Source organism: Pipistrellus hanaki (genome assembly GCF_964339955.1).
Source record: "Pipistrellus hanaki genome assembly, chromosome: 9".
NCBI lineage: Eukaryota > Metazoa > Chordata > Mammalia > Chiroptera > Vespertilionidae > Pipistrellus > Pipistrellus hanaki.
In genome coordinates this window covers 43,447,126-43,470,779 of record NC_140511.1, presented here as the reverse complement: position 1 = coordinate 43,470,779, position 23,654 = coordinate 43,447,126, and the positions used below count along the sequence as shown (strand labels likewise).

At 58.1% G+C, this 23,654-nt stretch overlaps 1 protein-coding gene across 1 annotated transcript in view; it reads right to left on the bottom strand.

Annotated features, from left to right (window-relative positions):
• Positions 1-23,654, bottom strand: part of PDE2A (phosphodiesterase 2A) — an 87,676-nt gene that overhangs the window by 8,952 nt on the left and 55,070 nt on the right. The window contains exons 3-14 of the mRNA XM_084894169.1: positions 22,157-22,246; positions 18,207-18,295; positions 10,741-10,853; positions 9,822-9,877; positions 4,758-4,817; positions 3,976-4,126; positions 3,681-3,733; positions 3,418-3,492; positions 3,284-3,325; positions 2,689-2,757; positions 2,304-2,434; positions 134-245 (exon numbers count right to left, since the gene is read on the bottom strand). Of these exons, the coding sequence (XP_084750295.1) occupies positions 134-245; positions 2,304-2,434; positions 2,689-2,757; positions 3,284-3,325; positions 3,418-3,492; positions 3,681-3,733; positions 3,976-4,126; positions 4,758-4,817; positions 9,822-9,877; positions 10,741-10,853; positions 18,207-18,295; positions 22,157-22,246 (1,041 nt within the window). The remainder of the gene's footprint in view (positions 1-133; positions 246-2,303; positions 2,435-2,688; positions 2,758-3,283; positions 3,326-3,417; positions 3,493-3,680; positions 3,734-3,975; positions 4,127-4,757; positions 4,818-9,821; positions 9,878-10,740; positions 10,854-18,206; positions 18,296-22,156; positions 22,247-23,654) is intronic.

Genomic DNA, 23,654 nt, shown 5'->3' with positions numbered 1-23,654 from the left:
GTCACCTTCAGAGCACCAGGTAAACGCCCTGCCATGGTCCAGACAGAGATGGGCTTTCCCCCTGTGGATAAGTCACTGGGGCTGGGAGCTGGGCGGCTTTGTTCCTGAGAGAGGCGCAAGGCAGGCCACTCACCTGGCACTCACACTTGAGCTTCTGCTCCTTCTGGAATGCCAGGGTGCTTGTGAGCACCGTGCTGGTGTAGTGAAAGCAATGCTGGACCGCGTGCTTGTCCTGATCCGTGAATCTGGGGAGGGAGGCGAGGTCAGCAGAGAGGGAGCTGATGACAGACTTCTCCCCCCATTTCTCCTCGTTTCCATTCCTCCAGGAAGCCCACTCGGAGATCACCAGCTAAGCATCGCTCTCCTCGCCTGGGGCTGCTCCCTGCACAGGTGGCTTGGGGCAGCTTCTCCCTCAGACTAGAAGCCCCCTGGGGGAGGCTCTAAATCTCCTCAGAACGAAATGTGTGTTCCTCCTCACGCTATTGCTTCTTGAAGCCCGACCACGCCTCCCTCTGCTGACTTTAGGTTTACCCAAACCGAGGCTGGGTCAGAGCTGGGTGTTCCCCTGCTCCTCCCCGGAGGCCCCTCCAGGCTCAGGATGGGGGGTGGGGTGGCATTGCCCTGTTCTATCCAACTCTAATCACTGCCCTGCTCTTCCAGGACTTTGGGTGCTTCTCAGCTTCAGCTAAAATCCTTATCCTTCTGAGAACACCTCCAGTTCCTTCACACCTTCATGCTTTTCCCTACACTGTTCCCTCTGCCTAGAATCCCTATCCCACCATCCTCCTATTATGCCCTGAAATAAACTTTCAGTTTTGAAGGCAGGAACCATGACTATATCACCCCACGTCCAATGCAGAGCCTGGTACAGGGGAGATGTTTGGGAAGTGTCTCCTAAAAGTCTTAACTGTGATCTACCTCTGCCCTGGCCACCAGCCCCACCACACTCCCTGCTGAAGGAATTCTGGAACCCCTGTTCTCTGCATTGCAGGCAGCTTCCCTACAGTCAGGCTTTGAGCTGAACCCCATCTTGGCTCATGCAATCACTCAGCAATCACTCCCTGAAATGTGTGGAACCCAGAGGCGATCCTGTCCCTGCCCTGGGCCTCAGGGCTATCACCAAGGTCCCATCTCATTTACCATCTGAACCCACCCCTGCTCTAGGTACAGGGCCATCTCAGAACCCAGTCCCACAACCAGCAGCCAGAGGCCGCAGCCCCTGCTGGACTTCCTCTCACTCTGCACTCCTTCCCAAGGTCATCTGGTCAGCACTCAGCTGGACACAGTAGGTGCTCAGCATGTGCTTATCAATGGCATACATTCTCCCACAACTAGGATGCCCACCTGCTGTCTTCCCCCCTCCCCCCCGCCCCAGGTGTATTCAACTGCCTAGCGTTCCATGTTAGAAGTCCTGCTACACAGACCCATGACTCCCAGGTCTCTGCCCATTCCTGCAGACCCCATCCCTGGCCTCTGACACCTCTCCCCTGTCTCCACTTCCTGCAGGAGCCCCAGCCTGTTTGCTTAAGCCCTGGGGGCCAAGCATCTTGTCAGCATCTCTCTGGAATCAGGACTCTGTCTGTATGCCTTAGCCCAAACTATAGACCTGCTGGACCACGTGTGGCAGCATTCATATCCTGAACCTACTCCCAGGACAGACATAGCTAATCAATCATAGGACTAAGAACCAGTTGGTATAGGACATGAAATCTATTTATGGTACCATTCTTAGATCCCAAATCTAATCTCAGTTCCTGAGATAGCCCTCCTAACTAAGCCTGTTTACCCATCTCTGTGTCCTGCCTACCATTCCATTTTGTATGATTCTTATAGCTGCTCCGTCAGTGCCTATAAAGACCCTCCGTTTAGCCTGGCCCCGAGCCTGTATTCCCTTTAGCCGTTGTCCACTGTGTCAGCGATGCTCTGTGCATTCCAAAGAGTCCATCATCCCAGAGCTCAGGGAATTCCCAGCAGAAATGCCAACCAGGGCATGGCAAATGGGGAAGGGGCCCAATACCCTAATAGTGGATAATCCCAACTGCAAGAAGTGGGCAAAAAAAAAGTGGGGGCTCACTGGGACCTCAACATGCTTTTAGATAAGCTAAAACGGGTAACGGAGAGCCAACAATTACCTGTGCCTCAGCCGTAGCAGAAGCAAGAGCCTACACTCTCATAAACCTGTGGTCTCTTACACCGGCAAACCATTCAGTCCACGCTGCTGGAATAGTACCCTCTTCCAGCTCTGTTACCCTTTCCGGGCTCTCAGCTCACCCCCTGATCCACATCACCCCACCCTGACTCACAAGTCTCCTCCGAGCTTGTTGAAGGCGCAGGCCAGGGCCACCACCTGGTCCGTGGCCCGACTGATGACAGGCACACAGAGCATGGTCTTTAGCTCACAGCCCAACATGCTTTGTAGCTGTTGCACATCCTCCTGCAAAGGTGAGGTGAGTCAGGGCGGGGGGGGGGGGGGGAGGGAGAGAGTATGCTTCCTCCCCCCAGCCCACCACCATCTGCCACAGGAGGTGCTCAGGTGCTCCTGCAGGTGGGGAGGGCTGTGGTATGGGGTGGACTGGGAGGAGGTCCCTGGGTCTTATCTTAAGTCCCAGCATCCCTAGGCTGCCCTGGGGGCTGGACATGGTCCTCTCCCTTTGCCTCCTCCCCTGGTCCAGTGAGGCCATGGCTTACTGAGGTGAGATCTCCCAGCTGGATAGACTCCTTGTCTTCCACCACCTGACCCAGGCGTCCCATTGTCAACTGTGGAGGGAGGAGAGGCTGAGTCAGGGCCCACCCTAACCCTCAAACCCTAACCCTCCCCCCAAAGTCTGGAAGACTCAGGGACCTTTTCAGTCAGTCCAAATGGGGAATGGAGTCCATACTGAGAAGGTGTGTGTGTGTGTGTGCGCGTGTGCGTGCGTGTGTGTGTGTGTGTGTGTGTGTGTGTGTGTTCTGCTCCTGACCAGAATGTCGTGTGGAAGATTTAGGGTCTCCCCTAACGAGGAGAGAGAAAAAGCAGCCTCCAAGATTCTCATTGATCTCCATGGATCCCAAGAGAACCAACATCCAGAAACACCCCAGCGGAGGTAAACTGGTCCCACGTGAACTGTTCTGTAGATTGCATGAGATTTCTCCGATGGGTCCTGATCAGGAAAGGTTGTGAGCTCTCATAACATTTCTAAGCAGACCCCGAGATCCAGATAATTCCATCAGATTCCAAGAGATTCTGGCCGATCCCAGTCTCTCAAGGGCGCCTCGTTTGCCTTAACTGCTCCCGAAGACTCACCGGGAAGCTGGTCTCTTCCTCCAGCACTCTGTCTCCGATGACCTGAGGGGCAGAGGGGCGGGGACCCATTGAAAGATAAGCTGGGTTTTTCTCCTGAGGCCCGGTCCCTCTCCGGGTCCCACCGTGGCCCTCACCTTGCAGGAGAGCTGGAGATTGTCCTCGGACACCAGCAGGAGGCAGCAGTGGGACGCCTGGGTCTCCTGCTGCAGCTGAAAGGCAAGAACCCAGCGAGGGGCTGGCCGCGGGTCTGGGCCACCCACTCCCCACCCTCTCGCCCCCGAGGCCCCTCAGGCAGGTGGGAAAGAGGCGAGGGGCGGGACGTCGAAATCCCAACTGAGAGGGAGGGCTCAAGACCATCGGTCCCTGGGGGAGCAGGGGACGGGCCGTAGGGACTCACGTATTGGAGGACTTTGAGCTGCAGGGAACAGGCATCCAGGTCGTAGAGTTCCCCTGCAACGGCGGGCGCGGGTCAGAGGGCTCTTAGACACCCCCCCCCCCCCACACACACACACACACACACACTTCCCACCACCTGGCAGTCCAGCCAGTGCATCTCCCTTCCGACAGCTACCCGGCCCCGCCCCCACAGGCCCCGCCCCATAAGCCCCGCTCCCATGTGCCCCCGCCCCCATAGGCCCCGCCCCTCCAGGTAGGACTGGGCCCGCATCAGGACCTGCCCTGCGGGTCCTCACCGCATAGCTGCAGGATCTTCCCGTCGTTGAGGGTGTCCGCAACCCGGCCCTGCGGGTCTCCCGCCGTCCCCGCCGGGGGGTGGAGAGCTTCGGGGGCCACGCCGGGCCCGCGCTGCTGCAGGGCCTGCACCCTTCGCAGGGCCACCAGCGCCTGGGACGGGCCGAGCGGTCAGCGGGCCACTGGCCCCACCTTTACCGCGCTCGCTGCCTCTGACTCCCCGCCGTGGCTCTAGCCATTGCCTATGCCTGCGGCGCCCATCGCTCACCACCGCCCCCTCTGCCGTCCCCACCACCGCCCCCTCCACCGCCCCCACCACCGCCTCACCTCCATCCCAACAGCTCATTCCGCAGCGCTCCCCCCGCCTCCCCCTGGGGTCCCTCCGGTCTCCACCCCTGGCCCCGGGCTCCTCCAAGACAGGACAAGGGCGGCAACTCTGCGTCTCTAGCACCCACAGGGGATTCTAAGTCCTTGTTAAAGTCAGCGTAAAATCTCAGGAAGAGCCTTCGCATCGTTATGTAGGTAGTCCTTCGTAAGTACGGACACGATATTTGGTTCGCCGTATCTCACCAGCACCCTCCGAGCTCAGTGCTCCCCTTATCCTCTCCTTTCAGATGTGCAACTGATGCTCAGAGGAGTTAAGTGACTCGCTCAAGGTCACACAGCCCCAAGGGAGTGGACTGGAACCCAGGTCTGTCCAGCTCCCTGGCAAAATCATCTTACCCACTGCGATGAGGGTCTTCAGCAGCCCCCCGCCCCCCCCCCCAGCCCTACCCCCACTCACATGTCTCTCCACGGCTTGAAGGCTCCGCTCTTCACTGTCACTCAGCTGGCCACAGTGCACCTGGAGGGGTGTGGGAGAAGAACTAGCTGTGGCCGTCCCTAGCCTCCTACTTCTGCCAGAGGGCCCTCCCCATGCCCGGCACACACCTGTCCCCTCCGACATAAACCCTCCAGCCTGACCTCCTGACGAGCCCGGGGCTCCCGGGCCATTCCCCGCTCCGGGAAACCTAGAGCTGATACCCATAAAGGTGGACCGTGCCTGAGCGCTGCCTTTTCAGTCACCGCCCCACCAACCGCACCATCCAGGCGGACGGCGAGGAAAAGGGTGACCTGGGACCCCTCTCCCGCTCCCGGCCTACGGAGCCCTTCAGGACCCAGTGACGGAGTCAGTGCTATCAGCCGGAGCCTCCCACCTCCATCCCCTCTGAGCCGGGGTTTGAGCTGCCCCGAAGTCTGGGTAGGAGAAGAAGTCTGACAGCTATGATGCATCTGCTGTGCCTGAAGAGCTTGGGAGGATGGGCGAATGAATGAACGGATGGAGTGATAAAAGTGCTTGGATCGAAACGTGAGTCTCACCATCCCGTAAGGCAGGCTTCCACGTGCAGATGAACCAAGGCCCCAAAAAGGTTACGTGACGTGCCGAAGGCCACACAGAAGAAAGTGGCAGGACTGAGACCGCACCAACCACTCTCCCGCACCTTCCATCCTCCAGACCCACTCTCATCACCACACACATTAGCCAGTCCCTCCCTAACTTCCCTGCGTCAGTTACCAGAAGTCCCCTCAGCCCATCTTGATACCCCGTGGAAGCCCTTCCCACACCCTTGCTGGAGAGCTTGACACAGAAAATGAGAGGGACGGAGGGAGGGGTGGCAGTGTGGGGACCCACTGCAGGCCCTGCTAGCAAAGATTGCCAACGGCGGGCGTCACCGGCTTCTGGTGGTGCCTGCTCAGAGCTGCTCATCGCCTGCAGGGCACCCCGTGGTGGCTGCCCTGGGGTTCCCTCCTACATCCTCCCTTCTCACGCAGCAGCTGCCTGCCTGCCTGCCTGAGCTCTCGGTCCCCTGCCAGGAGCAGATGGAGAGGAGACCAGCAGGCTCCCAGGAAGCTCACATCTGGCTGGGACAGGATGGAGTGGGGGATGCGATCAGAAGGTGCAGAACCTCATACCTGAGGAAGAAGGAGAAGGCAGATGGGCTGGATGGGAACTTAGAGACCGTGGGAGCTCGGGGGGAGGGGAGAGCATCCGGGAGGCTTCCAGAGCTGGCACTGAGGCATGGGGCGGACAAGCAGGGCCTGAAGAGAGGGGACAATGCAGGCAGGAGCGGGCCTGGCAGTGCTGGGTAGCAGGTGGTCCAGGAGATGCGGATCCGGGGTGGAGTGGAGCCCATTTGCCCCAGGGGGAGGGCCTTGAGTGCCAGACTCAGGAGTTGGACTTTAGCTTGAGGGCCATGGCCTGTGGGGTGCAGGGTGAGTTGAAGGAAGCAACACTGGAGGCAGGAAGGCCTGGACAGGATCTGGTGGGATTGAAGGCCCCATCGATGACTCCCATGGGAGAGGGAGTTGGAAGAGGCTGGGGCATGGTTCATTTGCATGTGACTCATACAAACATTCCGGCATTTCACTGCTAGTAGATGGGGAGGACATCTACTTGTTTCTTCCTCCTGGACCCATCTCTCAGGAAAAGGGAAGGGGGGCGGGGGTGGGGGGAGAAAGAGGGCCTCGGGCTATGAGCTGCCAAAACAGCTTGGTCCCAGCACAGAGCTGGGAGGCTGAACGAGAGCCTCAGAGGCCAGGGGAACGGAAGGAATGGTGGAGCCCTCCATCCCCTGGACCTCCCCCCACCCCAGCACACACTCCTGGCTGCCGCACCCCTTCCCCACCCACGTGTGTACACAGGGATACTGACTTTGAACACCCAAGAGCCATGCACATGCTTCTGCCCCGCCCCCATATGCAGACTCACTGCCACCCACACGCACACATGGCTTTTTGCTCACCAACAGAAACACACGCCTGCAGGGAGATGGCCTGGGGCCCAGTGGCAGGCACTGGGGCTGTAGAAGGGGTTGAGAACCCAGCAAAGCGCCCACACCACCCATCCTCACCAAGTTCAACACGGCTAATCCCCGTGTAAGTGGCTGGCACAGCGAGGGGGAAGCGTGGGCACACATCACACATCAAATGCCAGAGACCAAGTGCCTCCCACTCCTCCAAGGGACTTATTATCCCAGAACAGAGCCGAAGACTCCTTCCACACAAAGAACCTGTAACCAAGGTGCCTGGGGCCGCGAGCTGCAGAGGCCCAGAACTCTCCCAGGCTGCCCTGCGCCTGGACGGCATATCTCTCAGGGAGCATTCCATTGTCCACACTTCCATCAGGCCCCAATGTTCCTGGCAGGGCTCCCTGGTTTCCTTGCTTGCAGTTTCCATCATTTGCAATGCTGTCCTTATTTTGGCCCCTGATTTGTCTGTCTCCTGGACCCCTCCAGACTATGGTCTGTGGAAGCAGGGCCTGTCCGGTCATGGTCATTGCTGTTTGCAGCTGCTAGCACACAGGGCCTGGCAGTGCTTGAGAAAGATGCCTTCCACTGATGGATGGGTGGGTGGGTGGGTAAATACCAAGAGCAGAGACTCAGAGAGGGGAATGGGGCTTGCTGAGGAAGGAGCTGATGAACCAGTCTTCCCCAAACATCTGCCCGGGGGCAGCCCCTGTGCCCTCTGCACCCTCTGCTCTTGGGATCTGGTAGCAGCCGGGAGGTGCAAGACTGCTGGGCTGCCTCTTGGAGGACGGGAGGTCCTGAGGCCCAGGAGCTCTGGGGGGAGGGAGAGGGAGCAGGACAGGATCCATGAGCTGTATGTGCCCTGGGGAGAGGGAGTCCTGGAGGAGTGCTTTCCTATTTGAGTAGGAAGGCACAGGCTTGGAGAAGAGGCAGACCACGAATAATCCAAACACCTTTCTAGAGCTTTTCACCGCCAGGTGTGTTCAAGAAGGCGAGGGGATAGTTGTTGGGAAGGAACTCCTGGTAGCCAAGTCCCAGGAAGCATCTTGCTCAACAGCAGGCACCTCTGCCTCACCAGGATCACACTCTTCCTCCAACACCCCATCCCCTCTCCCCACCCTGCCTTGCTCACGCTCTCCCCTCTGTCTAGAATATCCTTTCCTTTCTCTGCCTGCAGACATCCGCCCCATGCCCAAAGCCCATTCAAACACCGTCTCCACTGGGAGGCACTCCTGGCACTCCAGCCTCTGCCACCCAGGCATCTGTATTTATCTCCTTTGGCCAACGGGGGCCTGAGGTGTCCCTGCCTTCCTCCAGGCGGTCAGACTCTGGAAGAAGACATGGGTCTCACTCCTCTGTCTGCCCTAGCCTGCAGCCTGGAGCAGGGGCCAGAGAAGGGAGTTGCTAGAGAGAGTTAAATTCAAGTGCTCTGTCTGACTCCACCCCCTCCCCAATACACACACACACACACACACACACACACACACAGGCCTTTCTCCCTCAGGAGAAGGCTGAAGCCTGACTTTTTTTTTTTTTTTTTAATATATTTTATTGATTTTTTACAGAGAGGAAGGGAGAGAGATAGAGAGAAACATCGATGAGAGAGAGTCATCGATCAGCTGCCTCTTGCACGCCCCCCACTGGGGATGTGCCCGCAATCAAGGTACATGCCCTTGACCAGAATCGAACCCGGGACCCTTCAGTCCGCAGGCTGACGTGAGGTCTGACTCTTGGTCCAACCTGAGCCAAGGTGAGCAGCAGTCCTGGCGACTATCCTCTTGCCCACAAGATGGACCACCTCCCAGACGCTTTCCCCTTGGGGCGGCTGCTCCTCTCTGACCCGGCCCTCCCAGTCCCAACACAGGCAGACCTTCCTAGGAACCTGACACCCCACACTCTCCCTCAACAAAGGTGGGCTACCTGAGCCACTGCCCCCCACTCTCCCTCTGCACATGGCCCCCAGCCCTGGTGCTCTTTGCAGAGACCAGCTCTGCACAGATTGGGACTGACGAGAGGGAAGCGGTGCTCAGAACGCTGCCAACAGCAGATCCACTCCCCGCGGGAACAGAAGCTGGGGGGGCGTCTCCATCAGGCAGATGGGACGCAGAGGAGACCAAGCCAAGTTCTCCTTCCTCCCTCTGCTCTCCCTCCTCTCCCCTGGGCACCCCCCCTCCCACCGCCCCCCCCCCCCCCCCCCCGCCAGCAGCGGCCGAAAGGTCAGGCGCCTCAGAAACCTTTAATTCCGTTTTAATGAGCTCAGAGGAGTCCCTGGGGGCACAGGGCCAGCTCATTTATCTGTCTGCACCCCAAATCTGCTCCTTATGGAGGTAATGGTGATGCGGAGTGTTAACCCTTCTGTCCCTAGGATGGGAAAGAGGCTCTGAATGGCCCCTCCATGGGGGAGAAGGGCCTGCAGAACCCTCCCAGCAACTTCGCCCTGATCATTCAAGGTGGGGCGGGGGGGGGGGGGGGGAGAAGCCTCAGACCCCCTTTTCTACACCAGCCCAGCCTGCTGCTCTCAGTGCACACACACACACACACACTCACACACAATATACACACAACACACACAACACACACACAACACACACACAACACACACTCACACACAATATACACACAACACACGTACACCACACACTCACACACAATATACACACACCACACACACACCACACACACACAATATACACAAAATACACACAACACACACACAACACACACACACAATATACACACACACCACACGCTCACACACACATTCACACACACCACACACACACACACACAATATACACACACACCACACACACACACACACAATATACACACAACACACACAACACACACACACAATATACACACACACCACACATTCACACACACATTCACACACACCACACACACGTACAATACACACACCACACACACACCACACCACACACTCACACACATACACACAACACACACACCACACCACACACACACACACACACACACCTCCACCCACCACTCCCTCCCCTGTTCTCCTCTCCCCCATCCCACCCTACAAGGAGTCTTACCAAGATGACGGCTGCCACAGCCCCAGCCTCCTTGTCCACCAGCGGAATGACCAGCACTGAGGGGGAGAGGGCAATGAGGTGGTCCTGCGGGGCCAGTGAGGCTCAGGGTACTGAGCCAGGACCCAGGGAGGGAGACAAAGACACAGAGAGAGAGAGCCTGGGACAGAGACACAGAGAGACCCAGGGACCCAGAGAGACAGAGGGGCGTCCTGAGGTGGCGACAAAGACAGCCACAGCGAAGACCCTTGCATGGAAGGAAATCCCCTCACTTGACAACCTTCTTGTGATCCTCCCAGCAGCCCTGAGCAGGGAGGTGGGGGGGGGGGGAGGCAGGTGAGGCTGAGCACCCCTAGTTTACAGACGGGGAAGCTGAAGTCCAGAAAGGGGAAGTGACTTGCCCAAGATCATACAGCAAGTCAGGTCTCCTGACTCCCAGTCCTGTGCACTTTCCACATCGAGACAGAGGACAGAGACCTAGAGAGACTGAGACACGAGGCAGAGAGACACGGCGGGACAGGGGGCATGGAGAGGAAGAGAAAGAAAAACAGAGATGGTGACAGAGAGAGCATGACAACAGCCACAGCCCACATAGCAACAGGCACGAACACATCATCCCTGCGGCCACCGGCCCCTGAGCCCTCGTAGGTGGCAGCCCCTTAACATGCGTTATCTCATCTGCTCTTCCTTGCAACACCCCCTCAAAGTAGGTTCTGCTGTCCCCATTTTACAGATCATGAACGTGAGGCTCAGAGAGGTTAGTAGCATAATAGAGAGAGAATTAGATGGGGGGGGGGGGGGGTTGCTACAGACACAGAGCACAGGAGGGAAGGAGACCAAGAGATGAAAGCAGGAGACAGACATGAACTGGGGAGCCAGGGCCACGGTTTCCCCTCGCCCCTGCCCAGCTCCCCGCCCTTACCTTGGGTGTCCGGAGTCAGGGGGGCCACCAGCTTGGCCAAAGGCTTCCCAGGCAGGTCCGAGATGCCGCCCAGCCCATTGCAGCCCAGCCGCTTCTGCGAGATCACAGCCTCTCTGCAAAACAGGATGACCCCACCTCAGCTCCCGGATCCAAGAGAACAATCCCTGGCCCAGGGGCACACAGCAGGCTGGCCCCTGCGCGTCTGCAAAGATCTGGACACGTTGACCTGCTGCAGGGCAGATGCGAGCGGAGCAAAAATAAACGAGTCGGGGACCCTCGTCAGCTACAGTCCAGCCTCTGGTGCCTCTTGCTGATAGAAACTAGAAAGGTGTGCCAGGGGCCAGCGCAAACCCCCAGAGCAAGGAGAGCCAGGGCTTGGAGCGAGGCTGCCTGGGTTAAATCTCACCGTGGCTGCTACTTGATCTTGGGCAAGTGACCTGACCTCTCTGAGCCTCCTGGATAATCATTATAACGAAAACTCCTCAGACATCCCCTTGACGCCGTGCATAGTCCAAGCAGATGACACGGATGAGCTCAGAATTCCCAAACGTCCTCCGGATTAAACAGTATCGTCATCTCCACTTGCCGGTGGAGGAACTAAGGTACCCAGAGCTTGTCCAAGGTGGCATGGCTCCTAAGTGGTAGAGCCAGGACCTGAACCCAGCCAGCTGGCACCAGAACCCAAACTCCTCACCAGTAATGCTTGAACCTTCCTAAGGACCTATGGGGGTGTGGGCTGCAAGGGGGAGTTGGGGGAGGGAGAGTGGGCCCAGCTTACCCAGGGGCTGGAGATAGATGAAGAGGAACTGAGGCTCAGGATACTGAGCAAGTCACTTCCCCTTTCTGGACTCTGCCCTCTCCACACATGCCATCTTCTTCGCCCCCCCCCCCCCCAGCCTCTGGCTCTTCCTACTTAATTAAGTGCCTGATTTTTCACCAAATGTTACTCCCTGATGATTAATTGTCCTGGGTTCCTCATCTCTCATGCTGCCTCCACTTAATTGCGTTTGTAGGAACTGCCTGGCCTAGCTAGAAGAGCCGCTGTGTGTGTGTGGGGGGGGGGGGGGCTGGAACTCCTGTGTGTGTGGGGAGGTTACTAAGGGGAGACCAGCAAAAGCCAGATGAAAGAAGGGGAGCCGGGAGCCCGAGAGGCTCCCCAACGGCCAGAGAAACTGAAGACCGAAGAGGCGGAGCATGTCGGGCGGGTCACGTAGCTTTCCGAGCCAGACCTGCTCACTCCTGGCCCTGGGTCAGCGCCTGTAAGCCCCCGCGGTGTCTCCCACCCCCAGCCCTCACTCCCTGCGCCTTTAAGGCTCCCGGTGTGCTGGGGGCCAGTTCTGGGCTGTGACTGTGCTAATCCTTCCAGGAGGGAATAGAGACCTAGGGTGGCAGGAAGGCAGCCATGCCTTCTGATGACTACATTGATAACGGATGGGACTTCATGGAGACAGGGGGCTGGCCTTGGTGACCCTTAGCCAAACCCCCTTGCCGACCCCTCCCAGCCACTCAGCCCGGGACTGTCTGGTCAAGGGGCGCTGGTCCCCGCGTGGCTGGTTAGTGACTCTGCAGCTTCATTCCACTGACCCCGGACTCTCCTCTTCCAATCTCCTCCACCCCAGCCCGGGGCCCAGGGCTGCCTTGGCCTCCCTCTTCCTCCCTGCTCCCCCAAAGGACCCGATGAAGTAATCTATCTTCAGTTTTTCTTCTGCACAAAACTCCTTCCTCTGCGCTTATGGCCTCGTGGCTCTCCAGCTCCCCTCTCATGAGCTCCAGGCACCCACAGGCCCCCTGGAGGCTTTCCTGTGTGCCCCTGAGACCGCCAGACACCCAGTCCCAATCTGAACCCCACCTCTACCCCCAAAGTGGCACAGCCATCCCCTGGGCCCCTTGCCTCCCTCTTCCTCACCTCCCCCAGCCAATGGGTGAGTCACCTCCCATGCATCTCTCCCAACGGTCATCTCTCCCAACGGTCCCTGCTTCCCATTCCCAAGCTGCTCCCCAGCTCACTCAGAGCCACCTCTCCCCTGACCCCACAGCGACCTCTCGCCTAGTCTCCTGCCTCTTGTCAGGTCCCTTAAGTCCACCCCCCAGACTAGAGCCAGAGCAAGTTTTCTCAACGAAATACTTATGGGAAAGTTCTACTTGAAGTCTCTCTCTCTCTCTCTCTCTCTCTCTCTCTCTCTCTCTCTTTAAATATATTTTATTGATTTTTGTACAGAGAGGAAGAGAGAGGAATAGTTAGAAACATCCATGAGAGAGAATCATCGATCAGCTGCCTCTTGCACACCCGCTACTGGGGATGTGCCCGCAACGAAGGTACATGCTCTTGCCCGGAATTGAACCTGGGACCTTTCAGTCCGCAGACCGACACTCTATCCACTGAGCCAAACCGGTTTCGGCTACTTGAAGTCTTTCATTCCACGGAGTGTTTGCTCCGGGCCCTTCTGGGTCAAGCTTGGTACTGAGGACTGAGATGAGAAGAGGAGGCAGATACATGCCTGGCTCTTAGAGTCCCCATGTCGTGCAGGGACTGACATGCAGGCCCAGGTCCGCGGGCAGGCCTGAGGGCTCTGACAAAGGGAGGAAGAGCGGGCCCAGCCTGCCCAGGGGCCGGACGGAAATGGGGTCAAGAAGGCTTCCTGGAGGAGGAGCTGCCCGAGCTGAGTCCTAAAGGGCGTGCAGAGGTTAACCGGGCCGACAGGAAGGGATGCGCAGGCAGAGGGAACTGCATGTGCAAAGGCTTGGAGGAGAGGAAGAATGAGTGCCTGTTGGACGGCCCAACTGCAAGGAGTTGGTTTGGTTGGACAGCAGGGGGTGGGACCAGGGCCCTGAGGGCAGTGGGAGACCCCGAAGGTGAGGTAAAGGTCAGGTTTGATGGTTGGCTGCTGGGAAAACCTCACTAACAGGGAGAATCGGGGAGACCAGAAACCCAGTCTGAGTGAATGCCCCACAGTCTCAGTGTCCCCGGGACAGCAGAGGGGAGGCTGGGCTGGGCAGGTCAGCCTTGTCTGGGCCCAGATCGCCCTCTGAGTGCTGGGGCATCGGGATCCTCAATCCTCAGGAGTCCCACACGTGGCACCTTGCTATGTAACCTGCTCCCCCTGACCCAGCCTCATTCCACGGCCCCAGACAGGCCAGGCTCACCTCAGCCCAACCCCTTCGAGCCCGTTCCCTCTGCTGCACCTTTCCCGGAACTGCCGTCTCCTCCCCAGATGGAGGTGGGGGCTTCATAAACCGCTCACACCCCAGATGGCTCTCTCCTCCACGTAGAGCCCCCACCTGCCAGCCTCCTGACCTCCCCACCTCCCTGCCCCCGCTCCCTCTCCAGGCTGAGGGGGTGCGGGGACTCCACGCCCCGGGCCAGCTGTCCACGTCGAAGGCTAATGAATGACTCAGCCCTGGGCGCCGGGTGGCCACGCTCTGCCCCACTGAAGATAAAGACAGATGGGCGCAGAGTGGGGAGAGGAACGGGCGTGGACTTTATGACAGTTCCGTCCCTTTAACAACTATTTGCTTAGGGGGAAGAGGAGACGGAAAGGCTTTCTGCCGGTGGGGGTCAATGGTCTGGAGAGCACTGGGTGTCCAGGCTGCCTTCCACTCTTCCGAGACCTTGCCTTGGTGTGACTCCAAAAGCCTTGTGCTGACATCCCTCCTCCCACCCTCCACCGCACTCTGACCTTTCCTCTCTCTCAGAGACAAGTTAGGGTTCAAGCCAGGACCCAGGCCCTCCTCTCCCTTTCCCTCTCCCAGAGTGTGAGACTCCAGAGATGGGAACAGGCTCTTCCCTGCGTCCCTCGAGACGAATAAAAGGGACAGATAGACTCTGTGGTGAGAGGGAGCCAGCTCTGAGGAAGAACTTTCTCAAGGCTGGGCCTGGGACCCCTCCGGGGTAGGGGAGGGAGGCGAGCAGCTGGGGCTCCTGTGGGCGGTGTCTCTACTGGAGCTGAAAGGCCCCAGATTTCGCCGCGCTCAGCAGCCGGTAATCAGAGGCTTTACGATGGCAGGAAACACAATGAGGAGAGGAAGGTGGCGGGGCTGGAGCCTGAAATAGTCTGGGAGACAGAAGCGGGGCACCCAGAAGAGGGGGATGAGGCATTCCAGGAAGCCCTTCGCCAGGGCAGGCCTCCGGGAGTCTCTCCCCTCCAACCCCAGGCCCCTGGCAGCCCGTGGAATCCAGAGCTGGGCCGATGTTCCATCCGATCGTGTCAGAGAAGTCCAGCCCGAGGCCCAGGGAGGGTGCAGGAGATTGTAACTGCAGCCATGTTGTCCGGGATCCCAGATCTCCCCACTCCCAGCCCATGGTTCTGCTTGTGGACAGACCCACGACGGCCCAGACCCCTTTCCTGAAAACTGGACCTTCCTTAGTGCCGGGAACACGGAGCAGACCTGCTAGAGGGCCTCCGTCCGGGGCCTGGAAGAGAAGCAAAATGCGGGCCAGTCCAGAGGGAGCCGGCGGCAGGACTCTGCAGAGCAGTCAGAGCACATCAAGCATTGGGGGGCGGGGGTGAAGGGGGGGCAGGAAACCCAAGACACTCCGGGAGAATGAACCAGGAGCCTGCAAGCCCCAGGAGCGGTAGGGGTGCTGGGTCAGGAACAGTCATCACGCCGTTAACCGTGGCTTCTGTTCTGATCAGAGAGCACATTCTAACCTGGCTGAGGGCGTACAGCCTGGGACATGGGGTTACACTGGGAATGAGAATGAGGCCCGTTCTCCTTCTCTGAGAACTGCCTATTACCGTGGCAAGGCTCGCATTGCCTGTGACCTGTAACCATCACACCCATTCTTATTCCCACCGCCTGGTGCCCATGCCTATAGTTCCTTTGCCCACTTCCCCATGTAATCTTTGTCCTTCTGCCCAATATAAGCAGCTGGCTTATGGGAATGGGGGGGGCGGGTAAATAATATTTTCATGGATGACCTGCTGCTCTCCCATACTGCTGACATTTTTAGAATAAACGCTCAAATATGATTCAACCCTGAATTGGCTCGAGCAGGGACAGGCAGCCCAGACCCACGGGTTGTCCAGTTTCAGGGGCACTGGCAGGAGGGACCGGAGACCCTCTCACTGCCCCTGGCCCATCTCCACCCCGCCTCCATGCTGCCCTCAGCCCGTTCTCTGCCTTTCCTCTCGGCCTTATCTCTTTATGGCCCGCCTCCACGTCACACCTGCTGCTGTTTGTCAGCCCTCCATGGTTTCCCGGAGGAGCGCCCTCTGCACTGGGCACTGCCAGGGCCTCAGGCTCCACCTCGGCCAGGGCAGGTGCCTCAGCCTCCTGGGGCCAGTGCCACAGACCACCCCGGAAGCACCCTGTAACCAACACCACCCATTTTCTAGAAAAAGACTGAGGCCAGAAGGGAAGTGATTTTCCCAAGATCATCCACTGAGTCCATGTATTGGGATGTGGGGCTGGAGGGTCACCAGCTCCTATTAGGTCTGGGCATTATGGCAGCACAGGCCTGCCTGACCCCACCCCAGTGCTCTTCCCTCCTCCACACACCTGTGTGTCAGCCCTGGTGGAGGATATGGGCTTACCCCAGTCCTCGCCAGCCTGAATGAACTTCGATCTCCATGTCCTAAGAGATGCCCCTCCCCCACCACCCCTCACCTACCTTACCTCCTGGGGCCCCTGGGATTTCTGAGCCCTGTCTCCCCACAGGCACTGGCCTCTCTCCACTGAACTTCAGGCTAATTGAAACATTCACTCTAATTGTCTTCTTCCTTCCTTCCTTCCTTCCTTCCTTCCTTCCTTCCTTCCTTCCTTCCTTCCTTCCTTCCTGTCTGTCTGTCTGTCTACCTTTCCCAAAGGCGACACTGAGTCTGAAGTGGTGGGAGTGGGGAATGGGAGGGTCTGAGCCGCTCTGAGGTGCTGGACCGCAGACCCATCCCCAGCAGCAGGAGCTCTGAGGGGAGAGTTTGCCGCCTCAGGAGGGCAGAGTGAAGCCTGCAGGATGCTCCCTCCACCTGCTGTGCCCCTCTCCCAGGAAGGCCCTCTTTGCTGCTTTGAAGAAACTTCCTGGGTAGCGCAAGCTCATATTGAGCAAAGTTCTCGAGAATCAGGGGTGGGAGTGCTGTCTCAGAGGAGAAAAGAGGACATTAGAGCATTTTTTCTCCTTGAGATTCCGAAGATCTCCGGGCCCCTATCCTGCCACCGTACAGATGGGACAGTAGCGGCGGAAGTGGGGCATGGCTGGCCTGGTTCTCCCAGTCCTTGGGAGGAGTTGGCAGGAAATGCTGAAGGGGAGAATGCCACCCACCCTGGAGGAGCACCCCCTGCACTGGGCACTGCCAGGGCCTCACACCCGCAGGAAAACGGAATGGGAGAACAGGAGGTGGGCAGGCCCTGGGTACTGAGAGACGCCCTGCTGGACAAGCTCCCCCCCAGGGAGCAAAGCGCTGCCTCCCAGCAACATTCCTGCCGCCGCCCGCCCATGTGCTCACGCAGCCCCAGACCCCGGCCCGGAGCTCCCTGGCCCTCCATGGCCCTGCGGAGCTTGGAGGTCAGTGAGCACGCCCGCCACGCCCTGCCCTCCTCTGGACCCGCTCTCCTGCCTGTCAACACTTTCTCATCTGACAAGTCCCACTTCCCCTCATTGTTCCCCGAATGGCCGGGAGCCGAGAGACCACGTCCCAGGCCTGGCTCTGCCTCCCCCAGGCATGTGGCGTTGGACACATCTCACAGTGTTTGCCCGCCCGGGAGAATAAGGAGGCTGAATCCAATAGGCTCGGAGGTGTCAGGGGACCACCGGGCACCGAGCCCACGTTCCTAAAGTCGGCGGTTCCAACATTCTGCCGTAATGAAAACAAAAGCAGTCCTGTGCCATTCATACAGCGCTAAGTGCTTTACATGTGTTAACCTCATCGAGTCCTCCCAGCCACCCTATGAGGTAAGCACTATTGTTGTCACCGTTTCACAAACAAGGAAGCCCGAGGCACAGAGAGGCCGAGTGTTCCTGAGGCTGGCAAACGGGGAGCTGGGATTCAAACCCAGGCAGCTGGGCTCCAGGACCCACTGCAGGACAGCGCCTGTGCGCTCTGCTCTCGGATGCCCATGCGCTCCTGCGAGTCCAGCCCGCGGTGACTCCGCACGCCAGCCTCTGTGGCCCTGTGACCCTGGGAGGGCCTGCAGGCCGCTTTCCCAGCCTGGCTGGGTGCTAAGTGACAAACTGTAGCCCTGACCTCCTGGGACTCAGCTCTGAGGAGGCCGCAGCAATTGACAAGAGCTTCCTGGCGAGAACACCCACCAGCTGGCACCTTCCCCGTGTCATCCGTTCCTCCAACCGACACAAAAGGAGACACTGCTTCTCCTCTCTGTGCTGGAGTCCCTGGCCCAGCCCAGCGGCCGCACCTGGCTGGGAAGCTGAGGTCAAGGTCAGATGGGGAGGGTCAGATCAGACGACGTTGAAAGGTGCCCAGGCCTGAGATCCGTGACCAGGGGGGAAAGCAATAGGATGGAGGGTGGCTCACCGGACTTTTCCCTCCTGGGGCAGCTCATGGGGAGGGTCCTCACACACCAGCCGGGACTCCCTGTCCAGAAGGTAGGTGTAGACTGTTTCCTAGAACAGAAGACACTCATGAGACCGAGGAGAGGCCCTCCCAGCTGCCCCCTGCCAGCCTGCACACCGTTCCGGGCACCAGCTCACAGACCCTCTGGGAGGGGCTCAAGCATCTGACTGGTTCACCCCCTCTGTAATTCTAACACGTGGTCAGGGTGGAAAAACTCCCTTATGAGCTTACCATTCACTGTCTCCTCTTGGGAGGGGTTCCGAACTGGCAGTGCTCTATGACTCTGCTGGCTTTTCTTACCTATCACCCTAAATCCAAGGTATGCAGACGGGGGGGGAGGAGGGGAGAGTCTGAAGGACTGAAGGTGCAGACAACCTTCCCCCACCCCCCACACACACACCTGGCATGTTTCCTTGCTTTGACTCCAGCCTCCACAAATAATAACTCTGTGTCCACTCAGGGCCTTACTGCAGGAGGGGCTCAGAATGCCCCGGAAGCTTCCCTCTTATCTCAGAGACATACACAACTCTACAGGGAGCCACACTCTGTGATCCAAGCTAGGAGGGCTTCCTGGAGGAAGTGACCTTAAAGCTGTAACTGGTATGGAAATTAGACTCATTCAGGGAGCGGGCGAAGCACAGAAGTATGGCTTCTGGGCTGCGTGGCAGGGATGTCCGTGTGAGAGTACTGAGCGTTTCTGGAACAGACAGGGAGGGCAGGGGCACAGGAGGTGGGCTTGGGGTCAGCAGGGGCTGAGCTGGAAGGGCCGGATGCCAGAGGCTGCTGCCAGGTGGAGGGCGGTGGAGTGAACCCTGAGAGTTAGGAGCAGATTTGTATTTTGGAATGACCACTTCCCAGAGTGAGATCAAAGTTCTGCTCAAACACTGTCCAGTCCGAGGGCCCAGAGCTATCTAAGCCTCAGTATCAGGTCTCGGAAACATCAGCTGCCTTCACTGACCCACATGCAAAAACCCGCACTCTCCCCAGATGGGCCTGGCTGCTCTTAGGGATCTACAACTAACTCCCCTTCAGCACGGCCTTACAGAGCATCTCCACTGCCCACACTGTGCGTGGAAAGGGAGGCCCAGAGAGGTGCCAGCGCTGCCCAGCAGAGCCCCTGCCCGTGTGAGGGGGCATGCATGTGCTCAGCTAAGTATCCGAGGGGCACTGTTTTCTCAGTGGCAGAATGGGGAGCTGTCTTCTCTGCTGTTGGTATCAGGGAGGGCTTCTGGAGGAGGTGACATTAGAGCTGGGTGTTGAAGGCCCACCTCCAGTACATGTGAAGTTCTTAGCAAAAGCAGTTCCCTTTCAGGACTATGAGCCCACAATCCTGCCAGCCACTCGTGTTGCCTTGTCTGTCCCCAGCCAGCCCTGACCCTCTCCCAACCCCCAGGACATGGCCTGGTCCTCCTTCCAGAGAACCCAGGCCAGACACAGCATGGTGTGGGCTGGGGGTGAGAGGACCTGAGGGAGTGGGAGGGGCAGGCATAGGCAAGGCCTGGAGCCCCCGGGCCCCCTGGGTGAGGCTCCAGGTGGGGAGTTCAGGGATGAAGAAATCAGGGAGAATGAGGCCATCCACTCCTCATCTATGCCAGCCTCCTCTGTCGTCTGGCTCTGTTAGCAGCCTAGGAGGGGCCTGTGGGGTTTGTCCCTAAGAGACCCCACAGCACCCAGGGTCACACACAGAGTCTTCCCTGGCAGAGAGGGGGATGGATGGTCCAGGGTGGGAGGGAGAGAGGGCAGCTCTCACTTCATTTCCGGATGTCCCTCTGCCTCCCACACCCTCACTCTCAGCCTCTGGGTTAAAATTAGCTGAGTTTATTGAAGAGAAGAAGGGAACAGTTCCAGGCACATCAGCACCATCTGCATTCGGGGCTGCCTGCCACAATGGGTGCTGATGAGGGAGCCAGGTGCTAGCGGCTGTCCTTACTGGGAGGGGGGAGCGGGAAGGGGAACATGCCCCCCACCCCGGTCTGGAGGCAGAGTAGACCTTCCATCTCCCCCATCCACTCTTTGAAGCCCAGTCCTTCCATGCAATCCAGCCAAAGCCAGGGCTTCCCTCGCTCAAACAGGTCCCTGGGATGAACCAAAGTAGACATTACCTACTGTTCCAGGAACCTAGTCACTGGATCACAGCTGTCTTTCTTTTTCTTTTTCTTTTTCTTTCTTTTTTCTAAAATATATTTTATTGATTTTTCACAGAGAGAAAGGGAGAGGGATAGAGAGTTAGAAACATAGATGAGAGAGAACATTGATCAGCTGACTCCTGCACAGCCTCTACTGGGGATGTGCCTGCTACCAAGGTACATGGCCCTTGACCGGAATCGAACCTGGGACCTTTCAGTCCGCAGGCCAATGCTCTATTCACTGAGCCAAACCGGTTTTGGCTCACAGCTGTCTTTCCAGCACCCAGTGCCGGGCACCTCTGTGGGCATATCGAGGCACCCTGCCCGCGAAGGTCTGGCCAGTGACCTCTTCCTCCCCGCCCCTGGATGGCCTCAATGGCCGCAGAGGGGCTGGGCGGCCTTGTGGATGCTGACTTGCCAGCTTCCCCACCCGCTCCTTTCCAGATGTGTCTCCACCCCAGGCCAGATGTTGCCTCAGTCCCACCCTTCTCAGAGAGGATTTATTTTTGAGTGCCAACACACCACCCACTTCCTGCCAATTTCACGCTCAATAAAGCTCACAGTTTAGCCCTCCTCCTGGGCTCTGAGCTTCTAGGAGGTTCTGAGAAGGCAGAGCTAGGAGAGAGAATGAGGGTGCTTATGTGCCAAGCCCCATGTGTCCCTGTCATGCTGTGTGACCTTGGGGGAGGCACCTGCCCTCTCTGGGCCTTAGGTGGTTTGTCCATCAAGCAGGTTCAGACACAACTGGCCCTGGGCGGGGGTCACCTTCTGAATTACCCACACAGGCTGCCCTTGGCTGGTATCTAGAGTAGAGTCTTCGTTCCAGGCTACGGGGACTCCATTTAGGCATCTCCTCCTCCGGGAAGTCTTCCGTGCCCGTTAGGCTGGGTCAGACCTCCCCCTCCAGACTGATGGTCCTCTGCTTCCTGCCCTCTCTCTGGCACAGCTGAGACTCTGCTGCTTTGGGTCCTGAGGGCCCGTTTATCTATCCTTCTGCCTAAAGGAGGAGCAGTGACCATTGGAGCCACGCTGGGGAGTGGCCTGGGGCAGCTGAAGACACTCTGGGCGGGTGAGACCGTGGTGACCAGGTGACCACGGGCCCTGGCCACCTCCCTCCTCTCTAGAGGCCACTTTAACCAGGCACAGATCCATGCGTCCGGGCTGAGTCCCATTCCAGCGCCTCCCAGACCCAGCATCAAGGAAGCTCTGCATGTCTGCCCTCAGCTCCTCCTGCTGTGCACATCCCGAAGCCCACCTGGTGCCGCCATGTCCTAGCTGTTACCCCAGGTGAATGCCTGCCATTATCTGAGATGTGACCTTTTCCGTGAAGCTCAAAGGCACCTTCTGTCTCCAACGTCCCAGGGTCCCTGTGTAAGTTCGTTCTTTAGGGTTTAGCTTCAGCCCTCCTCCTCCAGGAAGCCCTCTCCACACACTGAACCAAACCCATCACTTCCCCATGAGAGTCCCCTGGTTCTCCTAATTCCTCACCTGAGGATATTTTTCCCATGGGTTTTTAAGAGAGTGAAAGGGAGGGGAGAGAAGAACATCGAAGTGAGAGAGACACACCGATTGGTTGCCTTAACCGGGGCTGGGAATTGAGCCTGCAACCAAGGCATGGGCCCCTGACTGGAACGGAACCCAGGACCCGTCAGTCCTTGGGCTGACATTCCATCCACTGAGCCAAACCGGCTAGGGTCTCTTCCTTCTTTCTTGACCCCGTGTGAGGTGCAGCAAGATGCTGGGGAAAGGTTTCAGGGGAGGGGAGATGTGAAGCCAGGTACCTACCACTCTGGGAAGCACGGCTGAGAGGGCCTCCGTGACAGCCCTGCGCAGGCCCACGACGTCGATGACAGAGCCCAGGCTCAGCAAAGCATCCTGGAAGAGAAGGAAGGGCAGTGAGGGCCTTTGCCGGGCCAGAGCAGCCCCCCTGAGCCCCTCTTAGCTTCAACCACAGCCAAAGGCTCTCAGACACGGGAACCCCAGCATCTTAGCACCTCAGAACCCAACAAGTCTTAAGGCCCTTGAATGTCCAAGCCCACTCATCTTCCAGGCGGGAAAACTGGGTGCTCAGAGAAGGACATGGACCTAGCAAAGAACTCACTGTGAGTCAAGAGGTAAATTTAGACTAAATCTCAGGACTGTTGTCCTTCAGCAAGGACAACTCTGGCATAGTAGGGAAAGCACAAGCCTCCACATGAAAACAAAGCAAAACAAGCAAGCAAGCAAGCAAACAAACCACCCAAATTGAATCCTAGATCCATTATTTACTAGAAGTGCATGCTTTGGTCAACCCACTGAGCCTCTCAGTCTTCTATCTATACATTGGGGGCAACTAAGGCTATCTCCCCCTTGATATGAAGATATTGGTAATACTTCATATCAAGGGGGAGCCCTAAAAGGTGCCTTCCAGATGACCTACATGGAGCAGGTGCTCAGCTAGATATCTGCAGAATCCGGGTCCTACTCACTTTCCCCAAAAGGAAGGTGGTCTCACGTTTCAACCGAGTGAGGGGCGAGGTTAGGAGCACCAAGAACCCAAGGAATGCGTGAGCCCACCAGGTGGAAGCGACACCGTGGGGCCAGCCCCTCGGAAGACAGAAGGCAACGTCAGCCTTGACTGCCTCACGGCGTTCCGGTCCCAGGAACAGGCATTGTCCTTGGAGAGCCGGAACAGAAACAAGCAAGGTCCCCGCTTCTCCCTCTGTGCGCTTGGCCGGGGCCTGGGCGATCAAAGAGAAAGGTAGCAGACCCGGGATCCAGGGCCAAGGCAGGATCATGACTCACACTGTTCCCTCAGCCGTGCCCTCCCCGCCAGCCCTTGGAAATGTTTTCTGATGTCTTCCCTTTGGATGGCTGGGTCTGTGTTCAAAAAGGTAAAGTGGCTATCTAAAACAGAGGCCTGGCCTGGCCCCCGTGCATCTGAAAATGATATGAGATCGAGGGTCTTCGTGGACCACAATCTCAGCGTGAGCCCATCGCATGAGTGTGGCTGGTAACAGGTTAAAATGCTGAGCCTGCAGGCCATATGGATAAAGATGGGTCAACCTGAACAGAGAAGATGGCAGTTACCCTGCTCCTATCGTCTGATGAGACCACCCCAGTGCACTGCGTCTCAGGTAAAAAAAAACGAGATGAGACTCAGAGTAAGGAGGGAACCGGAAACCAAGGCCTTCATAAGACTAAAGAGCCTGCGGTTACCTGGCCTAAGGCAGAGCAGACTCAGGGGTCTCGGTCTTCAATTCCAATCTCTCAGGCTCTCCTATGTGGCCCCAGGGAGGCCCGG